This window comes from Neomonachus schauinslandi, chromosome 5 (genome assembly GCF_002201575.2).
Source record: "Neomonachus schauinslandi chromosome 5, ASM220157v2, whole genome shotgun sequence".
Classification (NCBI taxonomy): Eukaryota; Metazoa; Chordata; class Mammalia; order Carnivora; family Phocidae; genus Neomonachus; species Neomonachus schauinslandi.
Window position 1 is genome coordinate 4,732,195 of NC_058407.1, and position 21,453 is coordinate 4,753,647.

At 45.7% G+C, this 21,453-nt stretch overlaps 1 protein-coding gene across 2 annotated transcripts; it reads right to left on the minus strand.

Annotated features, from left to right (window-relative positions):
* Nucleotides 1-654: 654 nt before the first annotated feature.
* On the minus strand, nt 655-17,227 carry NUP50 (nucleoporin 50). 2 transcript variants are annotated; one of them, XM_021687800.1, is made up of 8 exons: nt 16,893-17,227; nt 13,073-13,151; nt 11,009-11,092; nt 7,804-7,987; nt 6,156-6,797; nt 4,283-4,364; nt 2,191-2,309; nt 655-1,253 (listed from the first exon to the last, which is right to left on the minus strand). In XM_021687800.1, exons 2-8 carry the CDS (start codon nt 13,139-13,141, stop codon nt 1,051-1,053), a joined length of 1,383 nt encoding a protein of 460 aa, XP_021543475.1. In that variant the 5' UTR covers nt 13,142-13,151; nt 16,893-17,227; the 3' UTR covers nt 655-1,050. The 2 variants fall into 2 exon arrangements, with proteins under 2 accessions (XP_021543475.1, XP_021543476.1); XM_021687801.1 differs by lacking the exon at nt 11,009-11,092.
* Nucleotides 17,228-21,453: the final 4,226 nt, after the last annotated feature.

The window sequence follows — 21,453 nt, forward strand, 5'->3', positions numbered from 1 at the left end:
GTATCAAATGTAGAATATACTTCTGTCTAAAGTTAAAGGCAACATTTACACACACAATTTCAATTCCATTACCTTATTGCATGTTTCCTGGCTAATCACATGGCTCATGTGTAGTAAGAGCTCCTAGGACTAAAGTAGTAAGTAGCTCTTAGATCCATAGGGTTCATCATGGCACAAACAGCGAAGACGTATTCCTTCTTTTGTACTATGCTCTAACTTTGACTTAACTTTCGTTTCTACAGGGGTTTGGTGTCCGTGGTCTATAAACTCTAAGCTACCCAATTTGTGCTTTTAGACCGCATTCCAGGCAATCCTCCTCTATTCTCTTTGTCTGCAGAGGAAGAGAGAAGTAACAGCACCTCAAGAGTGAAACTACAAAACCAAAGAACAAGCTACTGGTTTCCTTTTAAAATGAAAAAGCAGTTCCTCAATCAGGTAAAGAAGCCCACAGGGTTAAAAGGCCAATGTCCGCAAATAAAAAGCTAAAGCCTCTCATGCTGGGCGGGAACATTTGGTACTGGAGGTTCAGCTTTAGAATAACAATATGAGAAAGCACAGGAAAAATACCTCCATCACGGCGTAGTAGCATGATTCATTTGGAAAGAGTGCTGTTCTTCCAAATCAGTCAAGCCCACCAGAGAAGGCTACAGGCGAGCTTCCTCCTGGACGCGGGGGCTGCCGGGAAGCCTCCCCAGCGGTGGCAGCAGACCCCAAAACCCGTGGATCGGAACAGCCTTTGGGAAGTCTAATCGATACCCTGATTTCAGCCTATTAAGAAACCACTTGTGGTCAGTTTAATAAATGAACATTAAAAATCTTCCCAAAAAATTTCATTCAAATGTATTTTACACATCAGACAGTTCTTAAGAAGGGAGAATACAGGTTCTTGACACTTAACGTTTAAAGGTTTTATTGGCCATATTAATCTTCCTCACAAAGTTTTAAGTTATCTCTAAATTCTTAGAATGTCAAAGTAAGAAGAAAAACTGACTAAGCCTAAGGGGTGGCGGGGAGCAGCAACTTGGCAGCAATCCCTTAGTCCAAGTGTGTTCAGGCATCCTTTTTCTCCAGTAAAATTTTGTGCAACTCATCCGCGTCCTCGCCTGTTTTTACCCGGATTAACATGGTGACTGGGATGGTGGCATTCTTCTCATCAACAGGTGGATTTGGAACACAGACGATCAGGACGTTGTTCTTCCCCGTTCGGCTACACGGCATGTTGGGTGGAATCAGGACATTCAGCAGTATGTTGCCTGCATTTCAACAAAGGAAAGAGGACATCAAAACCACACAGACCACACTAGAGGTCCACGAGACTGCAGCTTTCACGTGCTAAATGTGAAATACAAGCTCTCCTGTAGCGAACGGATCTAAAACTGGGAGCTTCGGGAAGGTCGGGGAAAAGGGCCCGGATCCCCTCACGCAGACGCCAGCATGGTGTCCCTCAGAGAGGGCCGCGAGGCCCCGTCGCAGCGGCCAGGCCTTCTGAGAGGTGTCCGTGCTCACACCAGACGAAGAATGCGTCAGCACGACCTGGAGCCTTCACCAGGTCATTCCAACAAGGCAGGGCGGTTAGCAAAGACACCTCTCTGTGGCTCACCGGGTAAGAGCGCTAGGACGGTGATGGCGTCACCCACGAGTCAAGCCCACAGGGAAGAAAAAGCCGAAGGTTCTGCAACCCAGCCCGGCAGGGCCTAGTGGTACCCACCACTTCCTCATAGACCAGCCCTGGCCCCCCGCCCGGGCTCCTCCAGGCACCGGCCGCCTCCTTCCGGTGGGTTGTTCTAAGGGTGGGGCTGGGGCAAAGGGGAGCCGGTACGGTGTTTATGGTTATTTCCTACATAAAGCAGATTCCTTTAAATGGTTAATCGCCCTTCTGTGTTTATTAAGCCATCCAATTTACCTATAGCTTCTTAGTCACATTTCTAACACAAAGTGAAACGAAAACCATCTTGGTTATTTCTTTTAACACATCTACATTTTCTTGCACTCTGTTATGCTGGTACTCAACTCAGCCTATAAATAATCAGGAAATACAGGATGCATTTGATCTGATTGGCTGCCATTCTGTCCCCCCAAAACACATGGCTCTACTTGAAAATCTCAATGACTGGAACCAGCAAGGTGAAGGGCTTTTATGCACTATGTGGTCAGCATGATCTTGTGCCACCTGAAAAACAAGATACCCACCTAAATTGGTGTCTGCCCGCACTAACAGCTGTGTCTTCTGATTGGCTGTAGGTTTTAAATGCAAAGTACCCACACCTTTCTCTTTAAATTCATTGTCTTTCTTGTAAAACAGTTTACACCTATAGAGAAAAAGAAGCAAGGCCTTCAGATACTCAAGAGACAAGTTTTCTTTTTTTTTTTTTTTTAAGATTTTATTTATTTATTTGACAGAGAGAGACACAGCGAGAGAGGGAACACAAGCAGGGAGAGTGGGAGAGGGAGAAGCAGGCTTCCCGCAGAGCAGGGAGCCCGATGTGGGGCTCGATCCCAGGACCCTGGGATCATGACCTGAGCCAAAGGCAGATGCTTAACGACTGAGCCACCCAGGCGCCCCAAGAGACAAGTTTTCTAACAACCGCTGTTCACACTTGTGTGGAAAGACAAGGATGAACCTTTGATTCAAACTAGGTCTGGGTACAAACCCAAATAAGAAAATCTGGTTAGATATTCTAGAACCCTTCCCTATTTTTCCCAATTATTAAAATAGTGGGTCATGTGCAACTTGAAAAAAAAACACTTTCTGAAGCTACCTATTCTCAGTTCAGTCAAAACCACAGTAAACACTCCACACCTCTGATGTGCTCCTTTGGCCCTGAGTTCAAGAGGCTGATCTGGTCCTTTCGGGACAGGAACAAATACAGGACCCTCTGGCCCCCATCTCTCTTGCCCTTCTTCCTATTTATTTTTTAATTTTCTTCAGGACTCCTTCAATTTTTGATCTACCAAAATGCTGAAATTTTGGAAATCACTTTTTTTTTTTTAATCCATTTGAGAGAGATCAAGCGAGCACAAGCAGGGTGAGAGAGGGAGCAGGAGACTCCCCACCGAGCCGGGAGCCCACTGTGGGGCTCGATCCCAGGACCCTGGGACCATGACCTGAGCTGAAGGCAGACGCTCAACCAACTGAGCCACCCAGGCGCCCCGGAAAACACTCTTAAGCAAGACCTAACTGACAATAATGTAGTCAAGCGTCTTCCCAGCCTGCTCTGTCATAATCTCCTTAGGTCATGAAGACATAAATCAAAACCACTTCCTGCTCCTTCAATTTATTCCGATTAGGGAAAAATCCTTTATAGGTCATCTGCGTAATTAAATTTAAAAACAAGCAAAAGGCATTGTTGGATTCTTTTTTTAACAAAAATATTTTGTTTATTTATTTGAAAGAGAGAGGAAGAGAGGGGACACAAGAAGGGGGGGGGAGAGGGAGAAGCAGGCTTCCCGCGGAGCAGGGAGCCCGATGCAGGGCTCGATCCCAGGACCCTGGGATCATGACCTGAGCCGAAGGCAGAAGCTTAATGACTGAGCCACCCAGGTGCCCGCATTGTTGGGTTCTTAAAAGTTCTCAGAAATAACAACACTTGGGAATTCCACAGGATATGGTGATTGTTACAAACACTGACTCCGTGTGAAACACCTAGGGAAAGTTCTAAAATGGTACAACTGACTTTTCTGTAAACATGTTTGTTAAAAAGTACTAATTTCATTTCATTGGGATGAGATAATTCAAAATTTCTCCTTGGCTTTCTTCTGAAAGCAACAGCTCTCATATAAAAACAAAAGTGAACCACAAAACAAAACTGTTCTCATCACTGGGGAGGAAATAAAGGGCTGGTTACTATGCAGAACGTTTTGGCTGAGAAAACCCACAAGGGCCAACCAGGTCTCCAGGAGGGGATGACACCTCCCGATGAAGAGCAGAAGTAAAAACAAAGGTGAAGTCAGTGAGGAGGTGACTTTCTTTGTGCAGGGGGGAGGAGCAGGGGGAGAGGAGGGAGATGGGGGTGGGACGGTCAAAGAAAAGCCTGTCTCTAAAGCACTTCAGAAGAAAGAAAATACTAGAAAAGAGTAGGAAATGCCCAGCAGGAAATTTCTAGAACCTGTTTTCAAATGAACAGGTCAAGAATTCTCCCTTGTTCCCATCCGAAGAGCAGGCCCAGCCTGACCCCAGGAGGGGATGCTCAGCAAATCCTGTGGGGCTGAGGTCGCCCCAGAGGCCACCTTCCACATCTCTGAAGACATGCTCACCACATGGGTTCCCGGGACTCTTACTTACTTTTTGGAGTAAAAAGCATCTTCTTCTTTTACTTCAGTAACTACTACTTTGGGCGGCTCGTCATTCTCTTCTTCATCTCCGCCTTTTATAAAAACAACACTAACTCAGTAAAATTCAAATCAAGAGCTTAAAAATGTCACAAAAGAAGTTATCCATCCCCTAACACCTCAACCTAAAAATTCCCTGTAAGCTGACGCAGAAATCGAAAGCACACATCTAACTGGGGAAGATTCACTGGATTTTAATCATTTTGTGAAAAATTAGGATAATTTTTAATGGGAACATGCTTCTCTCTTCTAAATGTTAATTTGTAGAAAGCCCTAGAATGAAAAATTGTCGATGCTTATGATTCGGTGCACCAATTTTAACAGAAAAATAAACACCCACACAGACTCAAGATCACCCACTGGAAAAGGAAAATCTCAGACAGGCTTCTAAACACCTTCATCCCCAGATCTCCTGTGACACTGTGTGTGTCATGCTGAGGAATAATCAGTCTCCGCGATGGCCAAAGAAGAGGAGGACAATAAAGCTGGTTACAGGGCAGGCTGTCAGAGAAACCACCCCGAAGCGTGAGCAAGCTGCTTCTGCGAGGCCCCGTGTCTGGAGGCTCAGGCACCAGGTGCCCTCCCAGCCCCAGCCCCAGCCCCAGGGGAGATCTAGGACACGATGATGCAAACAATGATCCTCCGGAGAAAGATGGTCTCAGGACACACACTAAATTAAACAGCAACTCTCAGAAAAACAATTCTGGTGCCCCAACAAGTCAAAGTGACCACATTTAAATTCCCAAGAAGGCAGCCGTGAGCGAGGCTCTCCAGGGCAGGTCCAGGCAGCAAGACTCAAACAAGCTCACGGGCTCTCTCTCGCAGGGAGAGGTGCAGCGGCCACCAGACAAGCAGAAGGGGCTCTGCTGCTGGGCATCTGGCATCGTGCGGGGACCGAGCTTCACTCATGTCCCTCCCACAGGCAGCCTCGCCGTTCCTGGGACCGCTCTAGGAGCAGGACCACTCTCCATCGGTCGCATTTAGGGCAGAGAAATAAAAAGGGAGATCTTTAGCCTATGCTTTGCTCTGGAGGGCCCTTGCCTGAGGATGGACTCGAAGGAATGGAAGTTACCCTCCCAGGAGAAAAGAGCCGGTTTCTTTCGTTCTCAAGTACTGAGAAGTGAACACCTCCTTCGAGACGTACTTTTTAACTGCTCACAAATAAGTGTCTTCACACAATGTGTTCACAACCACAATGGGATGAGGACAGACTAGGCCATTAACCCCTCTTTTCAAAGAGCTAAGAACAGGTAGTGAAGGGCCTGTGACTCAGGCCTGGTTTGGGGCACTGACGCCACCCAAGGTGGATGCTTCTGGAAAGGTGGCTGCAGTCTAGACACATTGAGGGAAACCCCCGCCAATTTGTTCCTGGGGCTATGCAAAGTCTACCTTCTTTATTCACAGTAGAGTACTATTTTGCCATGAGACTTCACCTATGATTAAATCTCCCAAATACAAGACATGCCACGGACACTGATGAGCAATTCTTTCAGTAAGACACAATTCTCAAGCACTGTTAATTTACTGAATTTTTTTATGTGCGTTTAATACTTTTCAAAGTCACTGTGTCTGATATGGTTATATTCTTTTTATTTTTATATTCTCAATCCTTACAGTAGCCCTGCAAAATAGGTCTTACTCCACTTTACAAAGAGGGAAACAACAGACTCAAAAGCAGCTGATCAACTGTGTCCAAGATCATATCCGGGAAACGACATGAGTCACAGCGTGAATATAGATCCACCTGATTCACAAATCTACATTCGTGCCGCTAAACCCGAAACTCAGATCCAAGACAGACTTAGGAGGATAAACTTTATTATTACCTTTGTATTCGCTACTGCCGCCTTCAGCCTGTACCTCCAACATTTTCGTGGAAAATGGTGAAGACACCGGTTTATTCTGGGTAAGCTCTTTGCCAAATAAACTGGAGTTTCCAGAAGAAAACGAAAATGCAGTCAGGGGACCGGAGTTTAAAGAGCCCAAGACAGAACTGTCGATCTTCTTGCCGAAGTTAAACGAGGCCCCCGCGGCTCCTCCGGGCGGGTCCGGTGGCTTCTCAGCAGTGTCCTCCACCTTGTTGCCCGCAAACGCCAATGTCGAGTCTCGCTGCAGTTCTGCTGCCCCGAACGGGGAAGGAGACTGGGTCACAAGCGGCATTTTCTTGGCTTCACTTTCAGAGCGCCTGCTGCCGCTACCCCCGAGCTGCTGTTCGATACCAGTGAGGTATTTCTCGTAGTCCTTAAAGATGGGCGTCAGGTCGCACAGGGGGTTCGTGTTCACGTGCTTCGCGATCCAATCCCGGACGGAACAGTTTAAGGCAGCCAGCTGCTTGTGATAGACGTCCCGGGGGCAGGCCGCGCTAGAGGTAAGGCCGGAGGAGGAGGGCTGCTGACTGTCACCATTAGTTTTGGGAGTTAAGATCTTTTTATCGACCAAGGAGGTAGGACCATTTGCAGCAACAGATCCTATAGGGAATTAAAAGTTTGAAGAGTTTACTGAGAAGCTGATTTGATAATATCACCTGGATTTTTATGCTGTCTTCATACTTTCTGCTTTTATTGTATCCTGTATTTTTGTGACAGTTCAAGAAGTATGTGCACATCTAATATTTAGGAACCGGTGATCACAAAAATCAAACTTTATACAAGAACACGGTCTATGATGTGCTTGCATTAAAAATAATCTTTTCTTTGAAAAGGAGGCCCGCTTCCCCCAGAACTGTCCCAATAGTTAGTATAAAACTTAATCCCCAAGGTTGTAGGGATGAACATATATTAATGCAGTTAAAATCTTAACAGAAAGTGCTGGCTTAATCACATTACACATTCTGCCTCATTAAAACAAAACAGTGTACATTCAGAACAGCTAAGTACAATCCAACCAGCCAGGATCACTTCCCGAAAACCAAAGACTGGAGCCCATGATTCCATTCTCTGCTGCTAATCCCAACAGTTCTTGACCAATTCTCTCAAAACAGGATCAGGCAGTCACCACACCCCGGGTGACATATATCTAGAGTGGAGGACCGTAAGTTCCTAGTAGGTGTGGGCCACACGGAAAGTCCCTCGTACACAGAGAATGAATGAGCACATGGGAAGGCAGGTCTTTACGGAGGGTCCACTAAGAGCTTCCTCTTCTCCTCTGACCCCGTAGGTCAGTTCTCAGGGTCATTCTCCTTTCACAGTTGAAGATTTGGAGGCTCAGAGGCTAATAAGGAACTTTACCAGGGTTGCAGAGCCAGTGACTGGCGGAGCTGAGAACCTGGGTCTATTTTGGCTCAAAAGCCTGTGCTCTACTCACTTACTCTGCAAAGAGCCAACATCTCTCTAACTTCCATCCCTTTCAGTATTGCCCTGTTTCTGCTCATGGAGTCCCAGGACCCAGGATCAAGTACAAGGAAAACATCTTTGCAATGTTATTTTTCAGATCATCTGTACACAGATGTGAGCAGGGGGAGGAGAACCTACTCACCAAAGGCTGCCTTGCTCTCCGCTGTCCTGGCGCTGGAGAAGGGAGGGGCGCTGCTTATGCCGCTTCCGTTAGACAGTCCTTCCAAAGGCTTCCCTCCAGCACCATTACCAAATCCAGAAAACCCTCCTCCTCCAGAAGGTACAACCAAACCTTTAAAACCTTTAAAGGCCCCTCCACTATCCGACTGAAACATAAAGAAAGAGCACACATTAGAGGACTCTGTTTCATAACCAGGTAAGCAAGTGCGTGACAATACCACGTTGGCTGAGTAGCACCAGAAGCTTACGGGACCAGCACTGGAGGAAAAGGAGAAGCAGGTGCAGAGACGGGACATGAGACCGACTTTATTCACAGCGACAGCTCTGCAGTCCGAAGCTGCCTTCCTGATACAGCCATGAAGAAAGCCATTTACAGTGCAACTTGTTTTTAAAAATATATTTAAGATAAAGAAGGCAAAAAAGACTAATGCACTAAACTTGTGTACACAGCCTCAGAATTATAACTAAAAACACACACTCTAAAACGGCTAAATCCCAAAGGAGGCCTCTTTCTTGTACTACTCAGTCAAAGACCATTAGCCTAAGGAAGCTGTAGAAACATCAAATCAGGCTGACTGATGAAAGTATCTTACCCATTTTCCTATGACTTCCTAAAGCACTTCTGTAGCTTTTAGCTTCTAGAAATGTGAGCAGCTGACTCTCAAATCTTAGACCTTCCCTTGGTTGAGAAATCCAGAGGCAACATTTTTATTCTCAATTTTCTCGCTATTTCCATCAGCAAGGCCTTTCTAGTAGACCTTTCCCACTGTCGCTGGCTTCCTCACATCTCCAACCCGCGATGCTCTGGAAATATCCAGCACTCCTTATGAGCTTCTAAACCTGCTCTCTGCTCCTGGAAACTCTTGGAGAAACGTTCCTCAGTTTACGTTGCTCTGCTAAAGATACCTCTTTTTTTTTTTCCATTCAAAACCAGTGGTTACACCACAATGGGCGTGATCTGCTTCCTGGATCCAAGGGAGGCTCTAGGAAATATTCTCAGAAACACATCATGGAATACATGCTTCCCAACATCCAAGGGAGTGCACAAACCTTACGTTTTCACACAAATTAATTATAATCATGATCTCACAAAAATATTAAACTAGAAACTTTGTTTTCTGAATGGGTTGGTTAGCCTAATATTGCAGTTTTCAAAAAACACAAACATTTCAATCACATCCACAGGAATTTCAGATGGTTACTGACCACGGATACAATTATGGCAACAAAATTCGGCAAAAAAAGGCAAACTCTTAACTTGTATGAATTTTAATGCGTGTAATAAAAATAGCTTAGGCCCTGACACCCTCATTTGATTTCTGATGATTCAATATCCCAAATACACCAAAGCGACAGCCACCATCTATGACAATACTCCACGGACATAGTGGAAAGCTCCAAGTGGCTCCTCAGAGCCTGGTATTCTGCATGAGATTTAAAAGCCACAGGACATTTATAGTGATTTTAGAAACTGTTAACAGCAAATTGGCTCTAGAATCATCATGAAAATTCAAGAACCACTGTTTAAAAAAGAAAAAAAGGAATAGGAGTCACTCAGAAAAAGGGTAGAAGTGAATGAGGAGCTGCCCATTTGGGCCCCACGGAACTGACACGTCCCTGGGCCCGCCAGTCTCCCTCACTCGTTTTTTTCCGTGGCACTTAGAGAAAAACAAAAACTACACACTCGGTGTGTCTTTTCCATCATTAGGATGTGTGTTCCACAAAGCATGGATATTTTACTTACTCCTATCTGTTTTTACCCACCAATATTATCTCCAGCGCTTAGCAGGTCTGTTGAGTAAATGGACAAACCCACGACAGGTGACCCTTGAACAACATGGGGTCAGGAGTACCGACCTCCCCCCCCCCCCCCCCCCCCCGAATATAAAAGGACGCAGGCAATTCCAACCCATGTGGGTCAACAGTCACCCGCATATGGGAAAAGCCACATTTCAGCATTTAAGCAGACAATGTAACATTTATTATACAAGTTCTAAAAGTTATAGCTGAAATGATATGTGGATTTCAACTATCTATATTCATTTCCTTTAACAGCCAGAGGGCTCTCCCACCCCCCCTTCCCTTGGGCCAAGTCTGGATTGTGGTCTACACGGTTACACGGTTTCATTCTTCTGAGGCGGGGCCATCCCTCTTCCAGCCGGTCTTCCTTCCTTCGGCTTCTCAGTCTACATCATGAGCTGCCACTCTCAGCTACACCCCGGTTTCAACCTCCTGCATGCCTCCCAGAGCTGCACCCAGCTGCCACCCCTCCTCCTGTACCAGGTAACCACCCATATATGTAGTGGTCTCCTACAGAACCTCACTTGAATGTACCCCAGGCCCTTAAAATACACTCCCCCAAGTAAACCAATCACTTCCTCCCTAATTAAGTTGTGCTTTCCCCGCTGTTATCTTCTCCATGAGAGAGCCATCAAACTTCACTAGGCTCAATACCTACATCCAACTCGTCACCAGTCTTTAAGAATGAAATTAGACCAGAGGAGACTTGGAATAACAAAACTGAACAGAGCCACCACAAAAGGTGCAGCTGAGTAGGGTCCTTCCAGCTGCCACCCAGGATGTACAAACCAGACTCTCCAGCCTGACAAGAGACGCCCAGGCCACCAAGTCAGCATGCAGGTGTCTGGAATGTATTTGAGGGCTGAGGATCGTACTGGGGCAGCATTGTTAAATGTGGAGTGATGGTTGAATGGAACCACATGATTTCAATTCAAGAGTTACAACTCATCTTTTAATCCTTGTGAACACAGGAAGGAAACATTATAACGTACTGTATTAGGAAGAAAATCTACATGTGAAATGCTTCTGTTACAGCTAAAGGACCTCCCCCCCACCCACACACACAAACACACACTCCTCAATGCCAGGGAGCATTTCCCTTCCTTACTCCACCGGCCACCCACTCCTCTTCTTCTTGCCGCTTGGTTGAAATTTGTCCAGATCTACACTTTATTTCTACAACTGGGTAAGGTGCACATCTCATACTTATTGTTTTCTAACTCCCATGGTCCACCTCAAGGATTTTCACAAGTAGAGTAAACATTTTAAAAAGCATTTATCGATCTGACTGCTCCCAGGGGTAGAAATGCTCTGCAATTAGAAATCAAATTAGTGTTTAATACCAAAAGTGGTAAGAAAACACTCACTTCAAATCCAACATTTCTACGCTTTGCTTTCTTTATGGCTCTATTCTTCAAGACTTCCTCACTGGCCACTGAGAATGTTCCCACCTGCAGGTGTACAAATTAAACAGCAGTAAGATGAGGCCCCAAAGGAGAAGAAATGCTAAACAAAAAAGCCTGACCAAACTTATCTTAGTATCTGCTGGTTTTAAAGTACTGTTAATACTAGTAACAAATTATGGAGAGGGCACATAACAATAAAGTTTACGTCTATTATCTATCTTACGAATCCCAAAGCTACTTAGGTGAATCAGAAATCTTCCAGATCTACAAAAACGCAGGCTCTGAATCACAGTCCAGAGGAGTACACACAGGAAAGTTCTGACAAGACTAAGACCGTCAAAAGTTTGGTAGAGGGGTGCCTGGGTGGCTCAGTCATTTGAGCCTCCAACTCTTGATTTCGGCTCAGGGTCGTGAGATCAAGCCCTGCGTTGGGCTCTGTGCTCAGCATGGAGTCTGCTTGATATTGTTTCTCTCCCTCTGCACCCCCCCAACTCTAAAAGTAAATAAATAAAATGTTAAAAAAAAGAAGTTTTGTAGAAAACTATTGAGGACCAGTTATTCAAATTTCAAATATATTCAAAGATATGAATAAAACTTAGGATAAAAAACCCAGTTTTAAGAAGCAAAATCTATTCTTCAAAAGCCAAAAGTTACCTTAAAGATCATTAACAGTTGGTAACAGAGCCAGTTCTAAAACCCAGATGCCCAAATCTAGGATCCTCCTACTACAGTTTTCAAAAACAGAGTTTATTTTTATCACATATGCATATGATTTTGAGAAACCTTGCCCATTTGCCCATCATCCCAGAGACCACTGGCACAGCTGGGCCTCTAAGTGACCCTATTGGAAAACTACTGCTCTTCCCAGTAGCTAAAAGTACTATGCCCACAATCAGGAATTTGGTGAAGATCTCTGGCTTTATTTCAACCCTTCTTTTACCCTGTAGGGCTGGCATAAAATACTTTCTGTAAGAAGCTGTCTCTGTAGTTATTTCAGATAATGTTAAACTTAAAAGAGATCTCTACACTTAAGAGAAGGGATCATCTGGATACCTGTCTCGAATTCAATGTAAGGTCCTTTCAGACTCATTAAAATTTCACTAAATGGAAGTCCTTTCATTCCTGAAATATGTTAATGTCAAAGCAAATCATTATACAGTCATCATAAATCATACTAGGCACAGAATGTAACACTGTGCATCAGACCAGGAAAAAACTTAGTTACCGAAGAGTTGGTTAAAAAGCACCAAGTCAGTTAGAAATGTTAAAAACCCTGTCAAAATATTAATATACTTGTGATTTTGGTTTCCCTAAACATATTAATACATATATTTGTAAAGAAAAAAAATGTTCATACTACAAGAGATTCAGAAAGAAGGAAGATGGTTTAAGAATAAGCTTGGAAACACACTTTTGCAGATTTCTTCCTTTTTTTTTTTTTTTTTAAACTTAGCACCATTCTATTAACTCGAAAGGCTAACTTGGTTACGGATTTCCTTAGTGAACTGGCCAGGGAGCATCGAACTGCTGATGAGGCACTAAAAACGCAGCTGTGTTCTACTCTTTGTAAGAGAAAAATTAAAATATTTCCTCAGGGAAGACCCATTTTTATTTTGTTAGGAAAGAAACTAGGCCAATCTAAATTCTAATTCCAATGAACTTACATTTTTAGTTTTAAAAGTTACTATTTTCTGTTCAGGCTGTTCTTTAAAAGACCTTTTAATTTTACTACAAAATCTTCCCGAGGAACCCCAAAATGAATTTAAATTTAAATTTATTTTTTTTTAAAGATTTTATTTATTTATTTGACAGAGAGAGACACAGCGAGAGAGGGAACACAAGCAGGGGGAGCGGGAGAGGGAGAAGCAGGCTTCCCGCGGAGCAGGGAGCCCGATGTGGGGCTCGATCCCAGGACCCTGGGATGATGACCTGAGCCGAAGGCAGACACTTAACCACTGAGCCACCCAGGAGCCCTGAATTTAAATTTAGAAGCAGCAGGAAATCATTCTTGAGGAAAGATCTTACCTCTTCTGCTTCGTCTTCTTGATCCCAATTCCTATCTGTCAATTCCTTCTCAGCAATTCTTTTGGCCATATTTTCAAACCTAAGTTAAAAGTAAAAAGAAGTGAAAAGTGCTTTCCTAGACCAAGATATAAGAACTTACAAAGAATTTTTTTTAAAGATTATTTATCTGAGAGAGAGCGTGCGCACAAGCAGGAGGGGCAGAGGAAGAGGAAGAGAGAATCACAAGCAAGCATGAAGCCCAATGAGGGGCTTGATCCCACGACCCTGAGATCATGACCCGAGATGAAACCAAGAGTCCGATGGATTAACTTACCACCCAGGCGCCCCAAGAATTTACAAAGAATTTTTAAAGAATTTTTACAAAGAATGCAAAGAATTTTTATGAAGAATTTAAAAAAAAACACAAACATTCCTGATAGCAGTGGGAACTGCCTTCCTGAGAACTTCATAGCAGCGTTCTTAGGCTCTCAGTGTTACATATGCAATAAAGGGTTACGGAAGGAGGCAGTGCAGGTATTCTAAGAACACTGGCACTCTTTCTGAACAACGCTAAACCAGCTCCACTTGAAAAAAATTAAAATAAACCATTGACTTTTTAAAATCTGAAATCTTAAGTAGTGTATATGTAATCAACAAGTGCTTAATTTATTCTATGCAAATTATAATTACAGTCTTGCTACAGGCAAAACATTTTAAATACTTAAAATTCTCTTAAAGATGATCCAGTAAAGAAGTTCATCTTTAGATAAGAACATTAATAAGGCCCTGGAAATACTTTCCCAGCACGAGTACTCTTCTTTAGGCTACAGTTGATAGAAATAAATTTCCCAAGACTGAACACTTAATTACCCCAAGTTGTATACTGCTAAGCTAGAGTATCATTTAAAAGTTCAAAATGTAATTAATATAGATGTGTTAACACTCAAAATTTATATAGGACCTTCAAGAATAAGCCATCACTCAGGGCGCCTGGGTGGCTCAGTTGGTTAAGCTACTGCCTTCGGCTCAGGTCATGATCCTGGAGTCCCTGGATCGAGTCCCGCATCGGGCTCCCTGGGAGCCTGCTTCTCCCTCTGACCCTCCCCCCTCTCATGTGCTCTCTGTCTCTCTCATTCTGTCTCAAATAAATAAATAAAATCTTTAAAAAACAAAAAAAGAATAAGCCATCACTCAATTCCTCTAAAGCCACCGTGTCAGAGGGAGGAGGAGACGGGGACTGACTGTGGATACAAGCACCTAGCCAGAGAGGGTGCTGGTACCCATCCCTTACAATTTGCAATGTTTTCTGATCCTAATATATATTCTTTGCTATAAACAACAAAATTAGCACAACAACCAATAGAGACACCACTGTAAGTGCCGTGCTGGCTGTTCTCTAACTCACCAGTTAAATGGACCAAAAACCCTCCATTTCCTCCGCTGCCCATCTTGCCCTGGGCAAGTGCCCAGTTCCTTCAGGGTTCCTGAAACCTGTCTAGAACCTGATGAGAACCTGATGGTCTCTGCCCACTCTCACTTGTCTCAACACCACAGACCACTATAGTTGGTTCCTTGAATTTTGTGGTCATTAAGATACACTTTCACACATTACCCATTTCCCTTTAGTACCTATAAAATAAAATCCAAATGTTGACATTCCAAAGTCCTTCAAAATCTGACCCCTGTAGAGTAACTACATAGGTGATTTTCAGCTTGTAATAATACCCTAATAACACCTGAACTTTTACTTTACAAGTACGTACGGGCTTTTTTTCCTGAGTGTAAAATAAATGGTTTTAAAGTCCAAAATGCTAATACATAAAATAGGACACTCAGCCATTACCTGCAAATCCCCCTTTTTAAGGTCTCCGCCTCAAATACCTGGTCAAGTTTTGCCATTAATCTTGGTCATTCAAACAAAAGCAAACAAGGTACTTTCTGATATATTTCCTTAGTAACCTTGAACTGTTCAGAGGTCCCACCGGGGAAATCTTTCCCTGGTCAGTAACTAACACCTCCACCAGGGGGCAGAAGAGCCGAGAAGTTGAAAGAGTCATTTTTGCTAGGAACTATTAGTAAATTATTAAGGCAAAAAAGGGTGGAGCTGAACGTGCAAACAGTGCAGTGAAAATGTAACATCTAACTCAGGCCCACAAGTAAAGCGATAACCAGCAAAGTAAAGCAACCAAAACTAATGTAGCTGCTTCCCCAGTCTACTGTATTTATCCAACTGGTGACCTAACCACGGGGCAGGGATCTCCCTTTTGTTTACTGCCCCCTCCAAGTGCCCCAAACCTGCCCTGTACAGCAGGTAGTCCAGCAGTCGCTGAGCGGTGATCCGGGGCGCTACTTGTTTTAGAAAATACTACAGAACTCTCAGTTTTGCCATTTTCTTGCTAGACCTCTGGCAAGTTATTTAGTTGCCGTGACTCACTTTCTTCATCTGTAGAAGAGGAAAGTGTTGTGAAAATTAAGGAAGATAAAGAAAAAACTTAGTTCAGAACAGTGCCTGGAATATAAGAAGGGCTTAATAAATATTATTAAAGAAACAAGTTTTGCTAGAAGCAAAGGCTATGAAATACTATTTTTCCTCAAAATTGTAAAAAGTATAGGGTGGGAGATGAGAATTCAATTATGAGCCAGGCTTTAAAATATATTTAGCAAATCCATATTTTATTTCAAAGCATGATGGTCCAGACAATTTTCTTTGTGTGTGTGTGTGTGTGTGTGTGTGTGTGTGTGTACAAGAGGAGGAAAAAAAAATCTCGGTAAATTACTCCGAACAAGACCCAGCACCTAAAGAGTCTTAAGCACTGGCTATTATTAAGAATTTAGGGGTGCCTGGCTAGCTGAGTGGGTGGAACATGCGACCCTCTATCTCGGGCTTGTGAGTTCGAGCCCCTACGGTGGGTGTCCAGACTACTTAAAAATATTTAAAAAAAAGAAAAAAGAAAAAAATGTGGGGCTTGTGGTTAAAAGGGCACCCGATTTTAAAATGATTCCTAGGTATGAAACACTGACAGGAAATTGAGTTTTCACGATTGGAGAAATTGTGCCTGCTAAGAGTTATGTGGTCTCTGCCACCAGGTGCTGCCTCGTCCTCGGGGTTGAACCCCAGTCAACATCAGTTTACCCTAAGATGAAAATAGATGTGACCATACTTGACAGAAAACAAGAGGAGAACAAGGGGGCGGACCCCGGAGACTGGAACGCCGGGGGAAAACGAAGTCTCAAAATTTCTTCTTCGCGGAACAGAGGAAAGGGGTGATCAACAGCCCCGGGTTGCAATACGAAAGCGAAGCCACGCCGAAGGACTAGTGTAGGGAGCAGTGGAGACCGCCAAGGAGAAAGAAATACCGAGAGGAAGCGCTAGGAAGTAAACCGAGACCGCCAAGCCGGAATGGCCCCTGCCCAATCCTGCCTCTGCCTCCGCGGGGGCCCCGCAGCCGGGCGCGCCTTACCCAAATTGGGCGCCGCAGCCACGACAGGTCGGCCCAGCGCCCGGCTTCACAAACAGCACCCGACTACGCGCCGCTGCGGTCATCCCGCCCCACCCTCCCCACTGACCCCCAACAGCCCGCGGCCCGGGCTCCTCACCTCCCTCCTTCAGCTCAGGGTCCCCCCTTCCAGGTTCGAGTCCCGCACCCTGACCCCGGCTCCTCCAGCCCAGGGTCCCCCTTTCAGGCCCAGATACCGTACCCTGCCTGACCCCGGGTTCCTCCTCCCCAAGCCTGGGCCCCGCAGCCGGGCTCCCCCTTCCAGGCCCAATCGCGTGCCGGGACCCGGCGCCCCTCCCCGGGATCGGCCCCTTCTCCTGCCACGCTGCCCGCCTGCCTCTCACCTCCCGGGCGGCCGCCGCGGCACTCGCTGGGCTGTGGGTGCGGCGGAAGCCGGGTGAGCGACCGCGAGCAGGTGCGATGTTGTAGCCGCGGGCCTCGGGTGTGAAGCGGCCGCTGCTCGCTGGGCTGAGCGCGCCTGGTCGCTTCCGCTGCGCCGAGATTCTCGAAGAACTTGGTGGTCAGCAAGCCTTGGGTCTCAAACACCATGTCCTCCAGGGGCCTCGCCTCTCTGTGTTCGGCAGTGACGGAAAGCAGGGAGCTCAACCAAAGACCGCCGGAGGAACAGCGCCGAAAGCGCCCCAAGCCGCCATTTTATAACTCCAATCTACGCTCCCCCCCCCCCCCCCCCCAAACCAACTCTATAAAAAGGGAGGAAAGAAACGCCCGCGTCCAGCTACTGCGCAAGCGCGCCGGAGCCTTGGCGAGCAGTACCTCCCTCCGCGGGCGGTGGAGCGTCACGTAGCGCAGGCGCATGGCTGCCTGGAAACCGTCGCCGGGACGAGCGTGCCCGTCACGCGCATGCGCGCGCATGCGTGCACTCACGCGCGCGCGGGCCTCCGCAGGGAAGCCGGCGCCCGCGGCGGGAGTTTGCGCGCGGTGGTCACGTGTCGGCGGCCGGGCGCGTGTGAGGAGACGGTGCAGCGCGGGTCGCTGGTGGTGGGCGAAACGGGTGTGCGAAGCGTTAGTGACGGCACGGTCAGCCAGTGAGCGTGGCCGGGGCTACGTGCGAGGTACTGAGAAGAGACCGGCGGTGGTCGGGAAACGTGAGTGACATTGGGATGCTCGGCGTCGCCAACCTGTCCCCAAGAGCTGCCCCCCTCCCCCCGCGCGACCCTGCCCTGATGGCCCACGACGTGCCTGGCCGCCGAGGGCAGGGAGGCCTGGGACTGCGGAGCGCCGAGGACGGGCCTCAGTCGTGGAGGTGGACAAACGGACCCACTGGACGTCCCGCTTGTAGTTGCTTTCCGCAGTGGGCGCGGTAGAGGCGGAGGAACGTGTTCAGAACCGCGCCACTAGTTGGGATCCACGAAGAGGAGGTCCGCAGACGCGCTGTCACACCGCGGAACTGATGCGTGTGTTCTCGTGCTTTTGTTGGAGAACTGCAGCGTAGCGCCGCGGGTGCTAGGGGTTAGGGCTTCGTGCCAGGGAGTGACCGGTCCCGCCGCACGGAGCGATGCGGTGGTGTGCACCTGCCCTGGCCCAGCGGTTCGCGAGACCGTCAGCCGTGGGACTGAGGGAATCAGGCCCAGGAGGAACTGCTTAGGAAACTTGCTTCGGAAAAGGAACATTGTTGGAGCAATGGGGTGGGGGGGAGGGGGGTATGGACATTGCGGATTTGAAAATCTCAGGAAGGTTTGTGCATCCATGCGTGTAGAAAACCAGTGTGCATATAATCTCACGTGTTTAGGAGCCGTCCCGAAAAGCCCATCCTTGGACCACTGTGTTAAGGACCCAGCTGCACATGTAAGGGTTAAAAACAGGTGGCGCCCGCGTTGGACATTTAAAATAAAGCCGGGTTTATTGCCTGCTGTGATGGTGACTTCCCCCAAGACAAGAATCCAGAACGTAGATGTGGCCAGGTGTTTGTTTGTTTTGTTTTGTTTTTTTCCTGAGGATAGATAGGAAAAGGAGTATCCAGCCAGGGAACTGGATGAGTTGTTGTCTGTCTTTCGCATTGTCCTTGGGAAGTGGATGGAATAATGCGAACTCTAACTGTGTATGTGGCCAGGAACCATGTGTTATTGCATGGTCTTTAATGGCATGCTCTTTAGTGGTTTTGTTTTTATCAGTAAAAAGAGAACTTAGAGTACAACCCCTTCTGGATGATGTGTGACTTGTCACAGCCATCCATCTGGTTAGTGCCAGAGCCTGGGTCTCGCTTCCAGCCCAGGGTCCCTTCCCACAACCAGTGGATGCCTACTGTTGGGGACTCCACAGCTGTTTGGTGCCGAGCCCCAGGTGGCCACTCTTCCATCTGCCCCAGGTCAGCTTTTCCATACTTCACAGTGACTGTTGTAAACTCTCATCACTTAAACCTTTCCAGCCACCTTCCTTCCTGTTCTACCTCCCAACCCCCAGTCTCACCTCTGGCTTCACCATCCATAGTACATTATAGGCACCCAACTCATTACCAGAAGAACGAACCCTTCTTTTTCTTCACTGAGAGAGAGAAATATTATCCCAGACTTTTCCTGAGCTCCCTTCTGACCAATAGCTTGTGAATCCCCATATTTGGTTCTCTCTGTGTGAAGCTCATTCATTCCAAAATGTTTCTAGTGCCTTCTTATAAATTGAGCGGTAATTTTTTTTTTAACACCAAAGTATAAATTCCAGATTACTTGCTATATAATATTTAGGTTGTTAACCATGTAAGGGGCACAGATAGGTAAGTCGTGGTAGCCTTTCACGTATATGCAGTTGACCCTTGAACAACACAGGCTTGAACTGTGTGAGTCCACTTATATGTGGATTTTTTCAATACATGCAGTATAGTATTGTAAATGTATTTTCCTGATGATTTTGTTAACCTTTTCTCTAGCTCACTTTATTGTAAAAGTACAGTGTATAATGCATATAACATACAAGATATGTTAATCGTTTATGTTTTCAGTAAGACTTCTAATTAACAGTAGGCTATTAGTAGTTAAGTTTTTGGGGAGTCAAAAGTTATACTTGGAATTTTGGCTGGTGGGGTGGGCAGTGCCGGTGACCCTAACTCCCATGTTGTTCAAGGGTCAACTGTATTTATCATTGAAATGTGGCTAGTTAAAATCACAACTTCTGTTCTTGCAATAATACAACATTTATCTTGTGAGGCTAAGCGAAGTAGTACATTTCCTTCTTATTTACATATTGTAGCATGAGGTGATTGATGCCTTTCTAATACAAATAAAAGATTTATGTGTATAATAGCTCTGTAGCTGACTTGCACGTTATATGGTGGAATTCAGTGCTAACTGAAATGATAGTTTTAAACTGTCTATAACTCAGGAGAATAGAGGCAGTTTGCATGCTGAGCTCTCTTCCTCCATTGAATGTGGCTGTGTATTTAGTGAAGCTCTTTGTAAAATTTACGAAATAGTTCTCCAAAGGTGTGAGACAGTATTTCTGAAATCGACCTTTCAAAAATCCCTTTCACTTTGCTTAACCTCTGAGGATTTTTATGGTTGCCCAAGCTGGATCATTTTCTTCCTTATGTTCAGTAAATCAATACCCAGAGACGCTGGTTTACCTACTTTACCTAATTCAGGATGAGTTCACGGCGATGTCATCTTGCCCTTTTCCCGCTAGAGTTCCACCCGCTGACAGGAACCACCATTGGGTCAGCTTTGCCACTGTGATCAAGTCATGAATGTCTTGGATAATTCAAGCCTAGTTGAACCTGGTGAAGAAAATTGCAAGATAAAATCTGTCGAATTCCAGCTGCGTCCGGGCCTTTGGTTCAGGTAGGCTTGAACTTTGAGATTGGCATCATTCTCTATTAGGATTCCCAGAAAGCACAGAACCATGGGAAGCCTACAGGAGCACTTGCTCCTAATGTTAAGGAATTAGAACAGGAGAGGTGGTACCGTCAGCCCTGCAGTGGGACTGCAGGCATGGAATCGGACTGCCAGAGTTCCCAACTCGTAGAAGCCGCCACCTCCTTTGTATCTGGAGTGACCTCTTTAAGTCTAGAAATACACTTGGCGCTTTTCTCTTTATTGTGGGTCATTTGTTGAGGAGAATCTGTGCCCTGTCCTAGAGTATCTTTTCTCTAAAGAAAAAAGGTTGGCACAAAAGGGTAGATACCAGGCAGTGCTGAAAAGAATGTCACACGCTGCTTTTGTCATCCTGTTCTCCAGTTCTCCATGTGGGTCCCTTGCAGTATTGATATAATGACATCCACAGTCATGAGAAGGTAGGTACTACAGGCAGCAGAATGAAGAATTTCGGGTCATTATCACCAGACCACAGAGCATGGAATTCTTAAATTGTTGTGCCCCAAAACTCAAGAGGTCTTGGGAAGATACACATTTCCCCAGACTAGTCTGAGATCCGGAAATCCAGGCCACGATGTGTCTACAACAGGCACCCCCCCAAAAGGCTCGTTTCCTCCCATGCTGCTTCCCACCTGAGCTTGAACCTAGGGGAAAGTCCTCCTCCTTTAGTTGTTGGGAAGGCAGAGGTTATCCAAACAGAGAGGAAAGGGGGATGAATGAAATAATATAATAGGGCGATGAAGCACATAAGCTCTGGAATTAATTGGAGTTTGATTCTTGAACATGCCACTTGCCAGCTGGATGGCCTTGGACAAGCTATTGAACTCTTTGAGCTCAGTTTCCTCATCTGTAAATTGAAGGTAAAAATAGCACCTTCATAAGGTGGTAAGGATTAAATGAGAGCACGAGTGTACAGCACACAGAAAGGGCTTAATAAATGGGTCATTGTTATTAAGACGATAGCCCCTGTTTTTAAGTTCCCTGGAGCTTTTGCCCCTCCCCACCACAAACACTATGAAAGGTTTTACATTATTTTTTCTAATGGGATTCTTGTTTTAAAAGATTTTAGTTATGAAATGATAAT